Source organism: Sus scrofa, chromosome X, assembly GCF_000003025.6.
Source record: "Sus scrofa isolate TJ Tabasco breed Duroc chromosome X, Sscrofa11.1, whole genome shotgun sequence".
NCBI lineage: Eukaryota > Metazoa > Chordata > Mammalia > Artiodactyla > Suidae > Sus > Sus scrofa.
This window is the reverse complement of record NC_010461.5, coordinates 89,602,097-89,620,820: the sequence shown is the minus strand read 5'-3', so window position 1 is coordinate 89,620,820 and position 18,724 is coordinate 89,602,097. Positions and strand designations below refer to the sequence as shown.

Here is an 18,724-nt window from a genome sequence, read left to right as displayed (position 1 = left end):
TTTGCCAAAAGATTCATGCGCTCTACCCAAGAATTCACTACAGGGCTCTTTTAATTTTCTCTGCAGGGCAGCGGCTCCCACAGTGATAAGGGACATATTTGTTGGCAGACAATTAGAAACACATTAATTGTTTGTTTACAAATCAGTGGAATCACTGAGAAAAACGGACTGGGTTGCTGGTACTTAAAGCTACAGTGACACTGTAGACTTCTTAAAGCATTGTGACAAAGCATTTTGATTCAGTGGTTGTTTACTCCATTCTGGCTGTTGGATTTAATACATTCCACAGGGTGTGACCATGAAGAGGTTATGGAAAAAGTGTAGCCAAACTGTAGTTATCAGAGCTCCCAAGACAGACCAGAACAAAACAACCACATGGACTAATCCAAGGTTCCCTCAAGTTGCCCAGTTAGCTCAGCTGAGGACCTACCTGGTTGTGTGGGTAGACATCATATACTCCTACATGTCTAGTAATTGATTTATAAGAAATAATTGCATTCACTGCAAATTAATGGGCATGTTTGGAGAGAATCAGGTTTAAACTGTGTCTATATAATGCTCAGACAAGAGACCAATTCAGTCAAAGGAAAAAAAAAAAAAACCCAGTCAGCCCACTTGTTTGGAATCATGTAGACAAAGCAACCAACTGATTGAATTTTTCCACTTTTCAACCTGTTGCTTTGGCAACGCATCGATGCAACTTTGCAAGACAAGTGGTCTTGCGGGCAGAAATCTGGGCCCACAGCCAGACACCAAGGATGTGAGCCCCAGCTCTGCCTCAGGCTATGGGATCTCACATAATTTGCTTAATTTTGTTTTGTGTCTTTATTGTGTTTTTCGTAGCTGTAAAATGAAGATTAATGATTCCTGACCCTACTATAAATAGAATATATACTATGGCATATGAGAAAAGGTGTTGAGTTCTTTAAAAATATTCAGAAGTGTTGTTTTGAATGTGCCCCTGATGTGGGACCATCGTTTTATTAGTCTGAGATACCATCCCTGTGCAGCACCCTCCCTTTTGATACCTTGTTCACAGCATTTTCACTTGTCTCTTTTGGTCTTTGTAGTACCGCAGGCTATAAGGACCAGGGTTGCTGTCTCTCTTGGCTGTAGATACAATGGTAAACATCCATGTGTGGATGTTATTCTGTTATCTCATATATATTTTTAAACTTCTGTCATAGGGGAAATTAACCCCTGGTTTGCAAAACATCCAGCATCCTGTGACCTTCTGATTTTATGCTTGTTTCAGACGTCGTATAAATAAAATGCAGTTGATGAAAGGACCTAATGGAATTCTACTGACTTTGAAGGATGTGACATTTATCAATCCCCAGTCTGGCAGCAAGGTAAAGAGTATCCTTTTCTCTCACTGCACTCTCTAACATGGTATCCACAAGCTACAAGTGACTGCTGGGCACTTGGCCTGTGGCTAGTCTGAACTGAGTTGTCCTGTAAGAGTAAAATCCACACTGGATTTAGAAGATAGTACAAAAACACATAAAATAGCTCATTATTTTTTTTTTCTCCTTTCTCCTTTCTTCTCCAGCCTCACTCTACGGAGGCAAGAACTTTTTAAACTTTTTAAAAAAGTTTTATTGAAGTCTAGTTGATTTACAAGGTTGTGCTCATTTCTGCTGGACAACAAAGTGATTCACATGTAGACACATCCATGCTCTTTCCGATTCTTTTCCCACATAGATCATCACAGAATATTGGGTAGAGTTCTCTGTGCTATACAGCAGGTCCCCAATGGCCAATCATTTCATATGCCTCAGTGTGCATACACCAGTTCCAAACCCCCAGTCCATCCCTCCCCCCAATCTCATTAAATTTTTAAAAAATATTAATTACACATCAAAATGATAGTACTCTAGTATACTGGGTTAAATCAAGTATATTACTAAAATTAATCTCACTCATTTCTTTTTAGGTTTTTTGGTGTAACTATTAGAAAACTTAAAAGTACATAATGTGGCTCATGTTACATTTCTATTGGATAGTGCTGTCTTAGAACAGTTTTGAGCTGTAGTGTAGCTTGGACCACATATAGCCCTTCTTTATACACTTGGACTCAACATGTGATTGCTAGCTCCTTAAGGCCAGAGGTACATCACTTTGGTTGTTGTTATTGTTGTTGTTGTTGTTTTGGCTTTTTAGGGCCTCACTCGCATTATATGGAAGTTCCCAGGCTAGGGGTAAAATCGGAGCTGTAGCTGCCAGCCTACGCCACAGCCACAGCAACGTCAGATCCGAGCCATGTCTGCGACAGTTCACGGCAACGCCAGATCCTTCACTCACTAAGCGAGGCCAGGGATTGAACCTGCATCCTCATGGATGCTAGTCAGATTCGTTTCCACTGAGCCACGACAGGAATGCCAGGTTTTTTTTTTATCTTTTTCTTTTTTTAAATGTTAGCTAGTATCACCTGATGTGGTACCGATAGTGTAACAGTTGCTTGTAAAAGTTTAGTGAGTGAATCGACTTGTGAAAGGGAGTTAAATGTCACAAGAGGCTCTGTTTTGATTGTGATTATGTTGTAATTGGCAGTTTTCATTGAGTGCCTGCTACTATGTTCTGGCCTTGGGCTGAGCTTTGTAAGAGACGGCCCAGAGTCCTTGCCTTCATGGAGATGACAATCAAGTCAGACAGACAAATAATACCACACAAAAGAGGTGATAGATGCCATATTGCACAAAAGACACTAGAAACATGGTAGAACTTCAGAGGAGATAGATCAGAAGAGGAAGGCTTCTTTGGGACCCAGCACCAAATCTGGGTCTTAAAGAAGAAAGGATAGGATTTGTCTAGGTCTGATGTCACAAACTGGTGACTCTTTTTGTATGACCTTTATGGTTATAAAAATTGTGGCCAGAATTTTGGAACTGTGAGATTACACATAAAAACCTGGACTTCTGGGTATTCTTTAAGGGCTGGAAGCTCTATCAGCTTTGGGCATCACTGTGGTAACTGGCTGGAACTCTGCAGTAATTGCCCTTTTCGGAAAAGTTTGCAAAAATGGTGTCTGTAGTTTGATACAGTTCCTGACACTCCCTATTGTCTTATAACCAGCTTATTTCATCAATTTATATTACCTGCTGGCCCCTACAGGCATCCTAGGCAGAGAAAACAGTATAAACAAGAGCTTGGGAAAGGAATGTGTGAGGAAGAGTTTGGGCAAATGTAACTCTAACAGGAGAGTGTGTCTCTTTGTGCCCAGTCTATGTGGTCAAAATGAAGACACTAGACTTTGCAAATTCTAGTATGGTGGTGGTAGGGTATAGGGAAAGGATGCAAACACCTCACATTGTCCCCAGGTGCTATTTACTTTTGCTACACCAGCATAGCAGATCTGGGATTTAATTATCTCTGGGACAGAACTGATCATTTGCCTCCATGTGACACTAAAATGTGTGCTTTAACTAGTTGGTTGGGTGAAGATGGATTTACATGATAATACTCTGCACAGCTGGAATCAAATTAATCAATGTTCAGCTGTTTGGTTCAGTCTCAATTATAACCCTAACTCTTGACTTGTTTAAATCACCAGGTCCTTTTGTAAGGTTGATATCATGTTCCTGGAAATGAATCGCTGAGTGCCAAAATTATCACTGTGGCTGAAAGCTACATCCTGTCCTTACGCCATCAAAACTTATTGATGTCAGTCTCTATTTTTGAAGCCACCTAGGACTCATGTAGTGGAATCTGTCTGGATTTGTCATACTCAACATGCCTTGTATGAAATTTCCCACCTCAATTAGAAAGGGTAGGTACAAGATCTAAAGCAATCCCAACAGATAACCTAATACTAAGAAAACAAGTATTCAATTCTGTGACAAAATATTTTATCCAATAATGGGTAATTAGTGGTAAAAGCAGATGGCTAGAAGTCGTTGTCCAAATGTAGCAATATATAGTAAAATTTTGGTTAAGGGCAACAAACCTGTTTTTAAAATCCCTGCTTCTTCAGTGGTTTCCATGTCAAAATGATAGTTCATGTTGATTGCCTAGATGTTTTGGGTTTAAAGTGTCAAAACAATAAACATAGCTCAATTTTGGACTGAAATAGCCTTTCCTTTTGCACAGGCCTTGCAGTTACAGTCCAGTAACTAAAACTTCCTCCCCCCATACCTTCTTTCTTTCCTCCTGAGACACAAAACGTTTGTTTCATAGCAGTTCTCACAAAATCACCATAAATAGCGGAATAGTGCTACCTTCAGATGAACAAAGTGTCTACAGTTTTTAAAATTTTGCTCATGGTAATAGACCTTTTCTATCACTTGTGCATAAATTTGGACATGATGTGCGTTAAAAAAATCATCACCGCTTCTCACTATATGAATGATAAAAATGAAGAGCAACTGAGATGGAGAGACTTACAGGGAATTTTGTTTTGTTTTTGTTTGTTTGTTTGTTTACTCTATTGGCCCAGGTGGCAAGGGATGACATTAACATAGAAGAACATAGCTCTTGGCCTCCGGATCCCTTTTGGCAATTGGCTTGTATCAGGGGTTCTGATGAGAAAAGATAGGGGAAGCATACATTTTCCTTAACTGCTGTGTAGTCACAAACTTGCAGCTGGCTGTGTCTAATCAGTCAAGAAGCCAAGCCAAGAATTCCATCCAAATGGAATGTCTGAAAGTGTAAACTCTTGGTGAATATAAAATTAATTCAGTCTAGAAAAATTGGCAGGTCAGTAGAAGTCAAGTCAGGAAAGGAAGTTTTTAGAAGAAAGTGAAGCTGAAGCCCAAATGTATGTGGATTTTGGCAGATTCTCTTGCTTTCTCCTTTGTCCTTCACGGAGGGGTCTAATCTCAATAATACAGAGTTAGGTGCTCCTGTTGAGATACGAAAATAAAGAATGAAAAGGAAGTAGATTCCTCTCTGGCCTTGCTCTGTTGAGCAGAGTTCAGGTTTATGCAAGGGTTATGTGAAGAATCAAGTTTTCCATCTTGCCTGAACCTTGAGCTGTTGGGATTTCAACACATTAGGGGCTGGGTCTAGTTTATTATTGCCTTAGAACTTTGTGATAGTCTTGTCTTGGTAGGATGAACTCAACTCGGGGCTCAATCAACTAGAGAGCTTTAGTTTATCAAAGACTGTTAAGGGCAGAGTGCGTGAAAGTACTTAAGATTAATTTTTATTGGCAAGCAAGAATGAAACAAGGCAGGATGTGGTAAAAAGAACACAAGACCAGAAATATAACATCTACATCCTTCTTCCAGTCCCTAAGTTCCTCTTTAGGTCTCTCTTTCTCCATTGTAAAATGAGGGTGTTGGAATTGGGGGTGGGGAATGGCCTAGACAATACCAAATATAAGTTCTAACTCTGAATTGCTATAATTCTAAGAAAGACACAGAGAAGAATATGAGGAACCTATTGATTTTCTTTTAATTTTAAAATATTTGTTTTTTTAATTATGCAGCGAATTTTATTACATTTGTAGTTGTACAATGATCATCATGACCTGATAACCTGTTGATTTATCATTTCTTCATTTGAAATAAATCTGCTGATTCGGTTGAAGATATTAAGTTCAGTTAAAGATGGTCAACGTTAAAAGTTAACACAGATTACAGATAACCCTTCCTTTTGTCATTCAACTGTGCACTTTCCAGCCCCCTCTTACCAGACTTAAATGTACAAGTTAACAAATCAAGAAATAAGGAATTTAAGCATCAGACTCATAAATCACAGGCAGATGATACAGTCACTCTCTACCATCTTATTGCTTTCTGACCTACCTTCTGCTATTAATCATGCACCAAAAAGGATGCCATTGAAGATGGTATAACAAAAAGAGCTAGGCCTAAGAGCCAAAAGGGTGGAATTCTGTCCTAGTTCTGCTATTGATTTTTCAAATGTCATTTTTTCTTTTCTTTTCTTTTCTTTTCTTTTCTCTCTCTCCCTCTCTCTCTCTCTCTCTTTTTTTTTTTTTTGTCTTTTTAGGGCCACACCCGTGGCATATGGAGGTTCCCATGCTGGCATGGAATTGGAGCTGTAGCCACTGGACTACACCACAGCCACAGCAATGCCAGATCTGAGCCATGTCTGTGACCTATACCACAGCTCATGGCAATGCTGGATCCTTAATCCACTGAGTGAGGCCAGGGCTCAAACCTGCATCCTCGTGGATGCTAGTCAGATTCATTTCCTCTGAGCCACGAGAGGAACTCCTCAAATGTTATTTTTTCATCTTTTTCTTAATTTTGTCTATAAAATGAGAGTCTCAGATTAAATCATGATGGTGTTCTTTCTTGCCCCCTCAAATCCATGACTCTAATTTTCTTCAGGAGATGGAAGTTTCTTTAAACATTTACCTTTCTTTTGTGGCATATGGAAGTGAAGCACAGAACCAATCCTAGCATAAAAAAAAATGCAGGGAATAGGGAGTTCCCACTGTGGCACAACAAAAACAAACCCAACTAGTATCCACGAGGATGCAGGTTCAATTCCTGGCCTCGCTCAGTGGGTTAAGGAACTGGCATTGCTGTGAGCTGAGGTGTAGGTTGCAGACACGGCTCAGATCCCACGTTGCTGTGGCTGTGGTGTACGCCGGCAGCTGCAGCTCTGATTCAGCCCCTAGCTGGAAACCTCCATATGTCGCACACGCAGCCCTAAAAAGCAAAAAAAAAAAAAAAAACAACAAAAAAAACCCAAAATTAATCAACTTCATGTTTATAGAGCTCAAATCAGCATTACTCTCTTAGGAATAAAAAACAAACAAAACAAACAAACAAACAAAAAAAACCAGATAAGCCAGTATCTACAGAATAGCTCAGTGCTCTGTCTTTAATCATGATAATTTTGTTCATAAACATTCTTTCCTAATCCTTTCACAGAGAGGAAGTCGTGCCAGTGTAAGCGTCCAGATCACCTCAGAAGTCCAAAGTGGAAGGTCCCCAAGGCTCTCCTTTTCTTCAGGGAGTCTTACTCTGGTTACCTACAAAAACTCCAACATAGCGATTTATGAGGTAGGATATCCAACAGCTATCTAATTTGCTGCCTTCTTGGCTTTTAAAATGAGGCAGAGATTTAGGACTTAGTCTCTGGGTAGAAATAGTGAGAATTTTGGTAAGTCTTTCCTTTTGATAAGTTTTTTGTCCATTAGCCACTTAGGGACCTGTTTGGGTGACATTTTTGATAATGATTTTCCTCAGCAACTAATCTACTCACAACTTCATTGCCCCTTTTAATAGCATGTATTTACTATGAACGTGGGAAAAAAGTCCATGAGACCCAAACCCTTAACCATGTCACCCATTCCAGCGGATTTAGGTATAATAATAATAATACAAGAACTGACTTCCTGGGTGAACGGTTTGATGGAATGTCTAGAGACATGTTTATATAGAGTAAGACATGTTTGGGGGCAAACGCTTTCCTTCAAATTCTGGTTGCTCTTCCTATACCTGTTATGCTCTGATAGTATTGAACTCTTTTAAAAATTAATTCATTTATTTCCTTTTCTCAGCCTGTACTGCCTCATGGAGTAACAAGTTGCCTTCTGCTGTGTAAAACAAAAATCCTTTTTATTTCACTTAAATTTCTGTCTTTCAAGCTTTAAGAGGCCACCCCCAACCTCTTGTTCTCAGATACTGGAATTTGGCAACCAGAACAAATCTTGCATCAGTTGAAGAGATGACCTGTCTCGTCTCAGCAGGAAAGAGTTAAGCAGGGGGTAAAAGGGAAACTAGACTGCCTTTTTGTCCCTCTAAAGTGAGGCCTTCCCAGTGTGGTTTCCTTGTTTTGTTTGAAGATACTCCCCAAAGCAGCGAATACTCTCAATTTCAACAGTAACTGCAAAGAAAGTCCCAAACAGGCCAGAATGAGTTTTTAGTTGTCCACCATTGGATTTTTCAAGTGAATGCTCTCCTCCATTGGATAAATATTTGACAGCTACTTAAACCACCAAGATTAGCACGGTATATATTTGCTTAGTGTACCTGAAGTGCTTTGACTTAAATTTGTAGCAGGAAACCTCTGCATCTTGCCTTGAACTTAATTTAGTCAAAGAGGAGATTTGTTTCAAGTGTAAACGAGGTATTGGGGAACTGACAGTTCTATTCTCTCAAACACCAAAGATAAGATAATCTCATAGCTTTGGAATGGCAAATGGAATGGGGCTGATGGCTTTATAAATGTATTGACACCTCTATAAGATTCTGAAGTGAGTCTTGATACCTAAAGAAGTCTCTTGGTTTTTCATCTGTAAATTGAGGGTTGAACTAATTTTTTTTTTTTTTTTGTCCTTTTGCCTCTTCTAGGGCCGCACCCATGGCATATAGAGGTTCCCAGGCTAGGGGTCTAATCAGAGCTGCACCTGCCAGCCTACACCACAGCCGCAGCAACTTGGGATCCGAGCCCCATCTGTGACCTACACCACAGCTCAAGGCAATGCCGGATCCTTAACCCACTGAGCGAGGCCAGGGATCGAACCCTTAACCTCATGGTTCCTAGGATTCATTAACCACTAAGCCACAACAGGAACTCCCTGAACTAAATTTTAATCTTGGCTGCTCATTAGAATCTCTGTGGGAAACTTAAAAAGATACCTATGCACAGGCTCCTACCCCTAGTAACTGATTCAATTGGTATGGGGTGGGCCCAGGCATTGTTTTGTTTCTTTAAGTTCCCCTATATGTGTAGCCCGGGTTGAGAATTATTAGACTAAGGGAACTCTAAGGCCTCTTCTAAGGCACAAGTGATGTTCTGATTCTGTGGAAGAATTTATGTGTTGAATTATGATATGTTTTATTTGGTGGAACTGGAAGGTTATAGTCTAGAAATAAGCAGGTACAAAATAACCATCTGTATGTAATTGGCCTTAGAGAATCTATCGGATATTTCCTTATTTTGGAAAGGGGCAGACAGTTGAGTTAGTTTCCATAATGACCACTGGTCACCAGATTATGAGTATTTTTGAACTGTGCAGGCCAAAGATGGACTTTATCTGCACAAAAGGAGGGTGTTAGCGAGAGCAATACAACACCATGAGGTCAAGATTACGGTGCAAAGGAAGACAGCTGAAGCTGGAAAATTGCCTAGCTAGAGCTGAAGAAGATGCTGGGAGAGAGTGGAAGTTAATTGAATCAACAGACCAAACACGAGCGGTCCAGTGTACCTTCTGAAACACCCTTTAGTAGGAGTGTTTTAAAGAATACTCATTATTTTTATTTTTATTGTTTTAGGGCTGCACCGGAGGCATATGGAGGTTCCCAGGCTAGGGGTTGAATCCGAGCTACAGCCGCTGGCCTACACCAGAGCCACAGCAATGCCAGATCCCAGCCGCATCTGCAACCTACACCACAGCTCACGGCAATGCTGGATCCTTAACCCACTGAGCAAGGCCAGGGGTCAAACCTGCATCCTCATGGATCCTAGTCGGGTTCGTTAACCGCTGAGCCACAAAGGGAACTCCCATTATCTACTTTTTGTTTACAATAGATGGAGTTTTTGTAAGAATTTTTATTGGAAGATCTAGAAGTTCCAGACAATGTGCTTGGAATAGCAGACACCCAATAACACAGGACAAGATTCTCTAGGACCTGCAATTACACTGTCATGCTCTGACGCAAATTCACACTTTGACTGTACACACAGATGCACAGCCCCTGGAATTGTACAGGAAAGTCAGCCCTTATCTCAGAGATGCTCTGTGATTTGTAAAAAGCAAGCCAGATGAGCATACTGTTGGGGAGAAACCCCTATGAATGGCAGATGCCATGGGAACATGTCAGGGTCTGCTCTAATAGCCAGTGTCTAGGGGAGAGGGGTGAGGTGAGCAGTGGTGCAACCCTGACACACTCACAGAGAACCTATCGAACTTACTATCCTCCCTCTTCATTCTCTGACTCCTTCTGCCTCTCCATCTCTCCCCATGTTTTTCTCTTTGTCTCGTTTTTGGCTCTCCACCACACACCTTCCCCATGCACCTCTCTTTCCCAGAGCCTCTTTCTCTATAGAAACAGCCCACATAGTTTTTTCTCCATCCTTCTCCTTTCTATCAACCCTCTTCTCTCTCTCTCATCACAGAATCAGATCATCAACGCAGAGAAGGACCTTAGAAATCATCTAAGTTGTCCAGCTCTATCAGTGAGGAAACTGAGGCTCAGGCCGATGAAATGGCTACTCCAAGGCCACCCTTGAATTTAAGGCAAAGCCCGGTCTAGAACCTAATTCTCTCGACTCTTAGTTAATACAACATGGCCTTGGTGCAAAACTGATGGACTTTAATTTACTTCTAAAAACCTTAGTGGCTAGAGTTTGATGTTTCTTCCTCTTAATTAAAAAGTGAATGATGAGTGAAGTATTTTATTATCCTTTCTCTTAAAAGAAAAAACAACAAATAGTGCATGTGTGGTAAAGATAAAACCTGCCCATATCCTCCTTTTTCCTCATTATTCATAAAGTAGGACACAAACAGACTTAATAAAATTTTGCTTATAAACAAACATTGTGAGAATTATTTAAATCTTAAGCATATAAAAATCCCCCAAAGCAAAGAAAGCCCATGGGAGGAAAGAGCAACAAAAGTGGGAGATGGAAGACCTTGGCTCTGTTACTATCTAGCCTTTTGACCTTGGGGCAAATCTCTTTAGGCTTTAATTTCTTTAAACAGGAAGGGTTCATACTAGGAAATACCAAAGACCCTTTCTAGTTCTCGAATTTGGTGATTTGGCAGGAAGAAAAGCTCTGCTTAACTGCTTGTAAAAATTAATAAGCAAGAGAGAGAGCAAACTCATGTCTGTAATAGGGCTGGCTCCAGGAAGAAGATTTCAGGCACTGGGTATTGGCAGAGTCAGGGCTTCCAGTACTGATGTTCAGGTTGTGCACTGCACAAGGGAACCACATCTAAGATGGTACTATTCACATTGTAGACATATACTAACTTATATGAGAGTGGTGCTGGAAAGGGCAAAGTGATTCTGGCATTCCAGCCTAGTTCTGGAGTGAGATGGCAGTGGAAACCTCATATCTACATTTATACCAGCATCCTAACTATGCACATACGAAGTCACGAGTAAATAAATGTATGTGCACTTGGCGTTGTGCTGCCTTGACAATGCCCCGGGAATTTCTTGAGGTTACTCCTTTCTCCTGCCTAGTATTCTTGGAGGCCTAATTCCAGCTTCTCACCTCCATCTCTACAGCCTGATTCCAAACCTGACAAAGAGGCCTCACCTGGCAGGCAGGCTTGGCGGTATGCAAAGTATTGAAGCTGCTAGTGGAATGTGTTCCCTGGCGTTTGGAGATGTAGGAGTAAATGAGAGTGTGGTACATACACACACATATACAGCTGGGGCTGCTGCCAACATCATAGGCCACCCCGGGCTGCAAAATAATACTCTCACATAATGGCTATTTTTTTTTTACTTGCAGGAAAACGCCCTTTTCTAATCAGCACAAAGGTGCCATAGTGACTAGCAGTGACCATGGTCTAAGTAATGTAATTGGAAAGGTGTTGAGAAGGCTTTATTGCCCATCAGTGTATAACCCACCCATTGGCTGAATTTATAAATTCCCAGTTAGAGTTTATTCTTTCAGCTTAAACCTCAGCCTTTGATCCCTCTAAAGGGCAAAGTTCTCTGAAGACTAAAACTTCAAGCTCGTGTCAGGCACTCATGCACAACTCCCAAGACCAAATGGGTAAGTATGGGCTGGGGCCTTCGAATTAACCTTTCTAACCAGGTCCTAGGTGACTACAATGGGGCTGGTCCAGGGCCACAGTCAGAGAATTGCTGGGCAAGAGACTAGGAAAGCTGCCTTTGGTGCTTTGACCACTCTGTTGCAGGCAGGCACTGCTCCTGGACTACCTTTCTAAACTTTTGGGCATGAGTCTGGCTGGCACAATTTTGTTCTGCTGCTGAAGGTCTCTGAAAGTCACTTCCTAGTCAAAGAGTTTGGGGAGTTCCCTGGTGGTCTAGTGGTTAGGATTCAGCACTTTCAGTCATAGCTGCAGCCCAGGTTCAATCCCTGGCCTGGGAAATGAGATCCCCTATTAAGCTGCTGCACTCCATGGCCAAAAAAAAAGTTTTGAGCTCCTTGACTAGAAGATGCCCTCTAACACAAAGTACAGGTGAGTAACTCAGATACCTGCAGCTCCCATTATTAGCCTTTGCCTCCGGCAGGTCTCCAGATGCAGTGCCACAGCTGGATATATTCCTCAATAAGAGAGTGGCGACACTCTCTTCTTCTTGGAATTTGACTGTACAGAGCTCTCTGCTTTATTATCTCTACTTGATGACAAATTGGTGCAGCCTGAAATGGAATCTCCAGGCTATAGGTAATAGATGTGAAAGCACTTTGAAGGGTAGGGAGCGCTGTGCAAATGTAAGGCATTATTATTATTATTACAGAGAAAAAGGAATCTATATATGTATTGCTTTTTTCAAATCTGGGTTGGACAGAAACTAAATAGGGCTTGGTGACTGATGAGTCCTTGAGGCTATGCACGCAGAAGAAAATTATCTATCAGGCAGTTAAAGTGAAGACAATAAAATAATTGTTTTTGACTTGACAGCAGCCTTAGAATAGTTGTTTTGTGCTTAAAAAGTCAGAAACAGACTTCTGAAAGAGTCTAGACTATGCATATTCCTATAGTACTGCATTCATACATCCAAATAAAAAAAGTTTAATCGGTATTTAAGCCAATTGGTTTATGATTAAAGCATACAAGCCCCCCCCCCCCACCATGGCCTGTCCCACGAGAGAAAAATGGATCAAGGTAAATGCAGGGAACATTTGCTGCACTACATCTCCTGCCCTACGTCTCTTACCACAGACGCCCCAAGGCAGTGAGAATTGCAACCACCAACCATCACCATTCATTGCAGGAAACGTGGTGTTACATCACTCAGCTATGAATGAGTGAAATGACCTAGCACTTTCTGCAGCTAGTTAAGGAAGTCATTGCAGAGAGCAGTATCCTTCCTTTTCTGGGGTCTGCATACCTGCAATTGTTTCCCTGTCTTTAGTTAATTGGAATTTTTAAGTTCCCTGTAGGACTTTTTTTTTTTTAAGCTCTGAATACAGAATGTTCCATGGGGTCAAGGGTGAGAGAGGAAGAACAAAGCTTGTTTGGGTTGATAGTCCAATTATAGACCCTTCATATGGAAGGGACATTGGTCTAAAGCTGTTGGCAACTAAGGCTCATCAACACTCTTTACCTTTTCTTTCTAGGGTGATTGGGTATGGCTGAAAAAATTCCCCTCTGGAGACTTTGGAGACATTAAATCCATCAAGTCGAGTGCAAGTAATATGTGTGAAATGGTATGAGAAACCCTCTCTTAACATATATTCCTACTGAAACCAGTCCTTTCTCTAAGTAACTAATGCCAGCTGTTAGGAGACCCTTCAACAAATCAGTGCAGGAAAATTACAGGGTTGCTACTGACTTGTTATGACTGTATGATGCAGTGGCAAAAGCATGGGTTCTGGAGTCAAAAAGACATGAAGGGGAGTTCCCCTTGTGGCTCAGTGGAAATGAACCTGACTAGTATGTACGAGGATGAGGGTTTGATCCCTGGCCCCTACTCATGGGGTTAAGGATCCGGCGTTGCCGTGAGCAATGGTGTAGGCCAGCAGCTGTAGCTTCAATTCAACCCCTTGCCTGGGAACTTCCATATGCCACACCTGCAGCCCTAAAAAGCAGAAAAAAAAAAAAAAAAAAAAAGACATGAAGGATTCAATTCCCAGCGCTACCGCTTAAGAGGCATGTTAACTTAGGCAAGTCACCTAAGCTCCCTGAGCATGACTTTTCTTATTTGTCTACTTCCCAGTGTTGAGATAATACATGTAAAGCATCTGGCACATGTCCTGGTATTTCCCTAACATATGGTTTTGATGCCTGGAGCTGAAGGAAAAACAGCGAGAGATGAATCCAGAAGGGGGACCAAGGTCAGAGCTAGAACAGGCAGTTCCACGTTGGTCTGATGATGAGGGATGCTAAACAGAGAGCTGGATCCAAAGTATGGAGCCAAACAGGACCACACCCGAGGGAACTGATGAATTAGAACTATGGAAATAAGAAGATAGGTATTGACCCAAAGTAGAGTGTGTTCTTGATACCTTTTGGGGGGTATTTTTACTTTTGACGTAATTTTAAACTTACAGAAAAGCTGCAAGAATAATTCAAGGAACTCCTGTCTACCCTACCCAGATTCAGCGATTGTCTACATTTTATCTAGTGCTTTTTATTCTATATTTATGTATTTATGTACAGTTGGCCCTCGATACCCACGGGTTGCAGCCCCCGATTTAACCATCCTCAGACTGGTTGAATCAGCAGGTGCAGAACTCGTGGATACACAGGGCCCACTGTACTATTTTACATGAGAGATTTCAGCATCCGTGGATTTTTGTTTCCTTGGAAGTCCTGGAATCAATCTCCAGTGTACCGAGAGATGACTTTATATATTTTTTTTTCTGAACCATTTGAGAATAAGATTTGGACATCATGTCCTTTCACCTCTAAATACTTCAGTGTATATTTCCTAAAAATGAAGACACTCTTGCACATAACTATGGTATAATTATCAAAATCGGAAAAAAGAGTAGTGGTCATGCCCATGGCATGGAGAATTTCCTGGACCAGGGATCGAACCCACACCACAGCAGTGATCCAAGTCACTGCAATGACAATGCTGGATCTTCAACCCACTGTGCCACAAGGGAAGTCCAGAAAATTTAATATTGATACAATAATATTATTTAAAATACTGTCCATATTTTAATTTTGTCATTGGTCATACTACATTATAGCTAATTTTCTCCCAGTTTCTAATCCAAGTTCACACATTGTAGTTGGTTGGTAAGTCTCCTGAGTTGCTTTAATCTGAGACAGATTTTCAGCCTTTCTTTGTTTTTCTTCATCTTGATTTTTTTTTTTTTTTTTTTTTTTTTGGTTTTTAGGGCTGCACATGCGACATATGGAGGTTCCCAGGCTAGGGGTCAAAATCGGAGCTGCAGCTGCTGGCCCATGCCACAGCCACAGCAACACCAGATCTGAGCCACATCTGCGACCTACACCACAGCTCACGGCAACGCCGAATCCTTAACCCACTGAGCGAGGCCAGGGATCGAACCTGCATGCTCATGGTTCCTAGTCGGATTCGTTTCCACTGCGCCACGACGGGAATTCCTTGATTTTTTTTTTTTTTAAATTCAGGTGAGTTGTTTTGTAGACGATCTCTCAATTTGGGTTTGTCCCATGTTCTTCACGGCTAGATTTAGGTTAGGCATCCTCAACCAGAATGCTACAGAAGTGATGCGGTATTCATTTCAGTGCCTTGTATTAGGAGGTGCATAATGTTAATTTTCCCATTATTAGTGATACTACCTTTGATCACTTGGTTTAGGTGGGGTCTAACAGATTTTGCCCCTGTAGGGTTACTGTTATTTTTCCCCATTGTAATTAATACATAATTTGTAGAGAGATACTTTGTATCAATATCTTGCTTTTCATCCAATTTTTAACCTACTAATTTTAGCATCCACTGATGATTTTCTACCTCTAGCATTCTTTCTATGCTTATTTGTTGGCATTGTGTTGTAAGAAAGAGCCCCACCTTCTCTATAATTTATTTATCCATATTTTATATCAGTGGTTTAAATTTTATTCAATTATCTAGGTATCTATGTATCTAAAAGCATGACTTCATACTAATACTTCCAACTGTAATTGGATGCCACAGAGTTCATGCTGTATTTTCCCTTTCCATATTTGTAACTCTTTTCTCCAGCAGTTAAAAAACTGGTTCCCATTATCCTCATGACAACTTTTTGTGTACCCTTGCTAACTTGTGTTGCCATGTCAGGTGCAGAGAGTAACTCGATCCTAGGGTGAAGGTCAGTTTCCCAGAATTTACCATGTGAAATACCCTGTTTCCCTTCTTTCTTTCTTTCTTTTTTTCTTTTTTGGCTGCACCATAGCTTATGGAAGTTCCCATGCCAGGGACTGAATCTCAGCTGCAGCTCTGACCTACGCCACAGATGCAGCAACACCGGATCCTTAACCTGCTGCATAGCAGCAAGGACTTTCCTAATTCCTTTCTAGCACTTTTCTAAAGCAGGAGGTGGATCTGATGATGTTACCAGGGTGAGTCCAACACTGCCTTGCCTACTTATGTGCTTTCATGATCTCAAAATGTTGGGAATGAGTACCAGAGGCCAGATTGGAAAAAAGCACATCTTGGGGAGCTAGCTATAGAAGGGAGCCCTGCACCAATCAGATGGATGTTCCTGAAAAGGAACAGCTGGAGTCAGAAGGCCAAAGGACTGATGACTTCCAACACCTTTTAGGGTTGCAACTTCTGCAAAAGTGTATGCAGGAAAATCAGGCTTATCTATCTCCCAGTCTCATGTTCTTTCCCATCATCTGGAACTGAGTGGTATACTCCCTGTACCATCTAATAACCTGGCTACTTAGTTCCTTGCCATATAATCTCCAAACATCTTTACTATTCCACTTTGACCATCCGCTGCTATCATTTTACCTTGGGCTTTGTCATTATCTAGCATTGCTGCTGAAAATGCTTTATTTCCAAAATCATAGATTGAAACATCACACTCCCTCACTATAGTCTTCTCTTCTTTCAACTGTGCATCTATGTTACGTTGGGTCTTCCAGTCTACTGACATTTACTTTCTCCCATCCCACAAGCCCTTCTTTTATCTTCTTTCATGCCCACTTTAGATTCCACAGTTGAATACATTCTTATTTCTGCCTTTTTGGTCAGACACACAAAATCATATTCTGCATGATCCTAACTCTTAAGTCTCTTTGTGTCTGTACTGGAACAGCCAAGTATTATGGCGGAAAGTCATGCAACAAGGTATATTGTTTCCACTATAAATTCATGTTAAATTGATCTTAAAATGTCCCTTAACATTGTCCTTTAAGTCCACTGTAGTACTTTACTGGTTAATTCACTTTCTACAACCCATATTTCAAAGCTTCTCCATTTCCCTTAAACTTCTGATGTCCTTCTCTTCTATTTTTACTATTACCATCCTAGTCCAAGACATCGTCATCACCCACTAGAGCTACTGCAATTGCCTTTTTCTTTCTTTCTTTCCTTCCTTCCTTCCTTTCCCTCTTTCTTTCTCTTTCTTTCTTTCTTTCTTTCTTTCTTTCTTTCTTTCTTTCTTTCTTTCTTTCTTTCTTTCTTTCTTTCTTTCTTTCTTTCTTTCTTTCTTTCCTTCCTTCCTTTCCCTCTTTCTTTCTTTCTTTCTTTCTTCCTTTCCCTCTTTCTTTCTTTCTTTCTTTCTTCCTTTCTCTCTTTCTTTCTTTTTCCTTCTTTCTTTCTTTCTTTCTTTTTCTTTCTTTCTTTCTTCTTTAGAGCTGGACCTGAGGCACATGGAACTTCCTGAGCTAGGGGTTGAATTGGAGCTGCAGCTGCCAGTCTATGCCATAGCCACAGCAATGCCAGATCCAAGCTACATCAGAGGCCTACCCCCACAGCTTGCAGCAGCAATCCCAGCCAGATCCTTAACCCACTGAGTGAGGCCAGGGATTGAACATGTATCCTTACGGACACTAGTTGGGTTCTTAACCCACTGAGCCACAATGGGAACTCCCCCCATTTTTTTTAAGAGATAATTTATTTTTTAGAGCAGTTTAGGTTAATGGCAAAATTGAGTAGAAAGTAAAGAGTTCCCACACACACTCTGCCCCAACACATGCAGAGCCTTCTCCACTATCAACATCCTGAACCAAAGTGGTACATTTGTAATAATTGATGAATCTACATTGACACATCATTATCACCCGAAGTCCATAGCTTATATTAGGGTTCATAGGGTAGTACATCCTATGCATTTTGGGAAATGCACATATATGTACCATTATAGCAACTTACAGAATGGTTTCAATGCCCTATAAATCTTCTATGCTCTGCCTATTCACACCTTTCTCCCCTAAGCCCTGGCAACCACTGACAATTGTCTTTTAACTATGCACATCCACTTTTACCACTCTCAGAACTTTTCTTCACATTGCAGGCAGAATCAAAATCAAACCTGATCTTGTCAGTTCTCTGCTTAAATCGATCTCTATTTGTGTGTGTGTAGATTTTAAAATATATATTCAATTTTTTGAATAGATATTGGACTAGTCAAACTGTTTCTTCTTGTGCCTGTTTCAGTAAGTTATGGCTTAAAAAGAAGTTGTTCATTTCATATATGTTTTCAAGCTTACTGATAAAAGTTGTACATAATATACTCATGCCATCTTTTTGTTTTGTTTTGTTTTGTTTTTTGCTTTTTAGGGTGGTGTCCACAGCGTATGGAGGTTCCCAGGCTAGGGGTCCAATCGGAGCTGCAGCTGCCGGTGTACACCACAGCCGCAGCCACAGCAACGCAGGATCTGAGATGTGTCTGCGACCTACACCACAGCTCATGGCAACGCGGATCCTTAACCCACAGAGCGAGGCAAGGGATCCAACCTGTGTCCTCATGTATGCTAGTCAGATTTGTTAACCACTGAGCAGTGACGGGAACTCCACATGCAATCTTTTAAATAGCTTTTCAATCTGATTTTGGCTCCTGTTTTCATTTCTGATACTGATAATTTGTGTTTTTCTTGACCAGTTTTGCTAGAAGATTATTAATTTTACTAATCTTTTCCAAAAATCAACCTTTGGCTTTGTTTATTTCTCTCTATTGTGTGTCTGCTTTTTTTTTCTTTTTTCTTTTTTTTTAGGGCCGCACCTACGGCATA

The 18,724-nt window shown here is 40.9% G+C and overlaps 1 protein-coding gene across 1 annotated transcript in view; it reads left to right on the top strand.

The window, feature by feature from the left end:
* The window catches only part of GUCY2F (guanylate cyclase 2F, retinal), a 95,540-nt gene that overhangs the window by 32,671 nt on the left and 44,145 nt on the right, over positions 1-18,724 (top strand). The window contains 3 exon segments of the mRNA XM_021079862.1: positions 1,256-1,352; positions 6,846-6,977; positions 13,186-13,275. Of these exon segments, the coding sequence (XP_020935521.1) occupies positions 1,256-1,352; positions 6,846-6,977; positions 13,186-13,275 (319 nt within the window).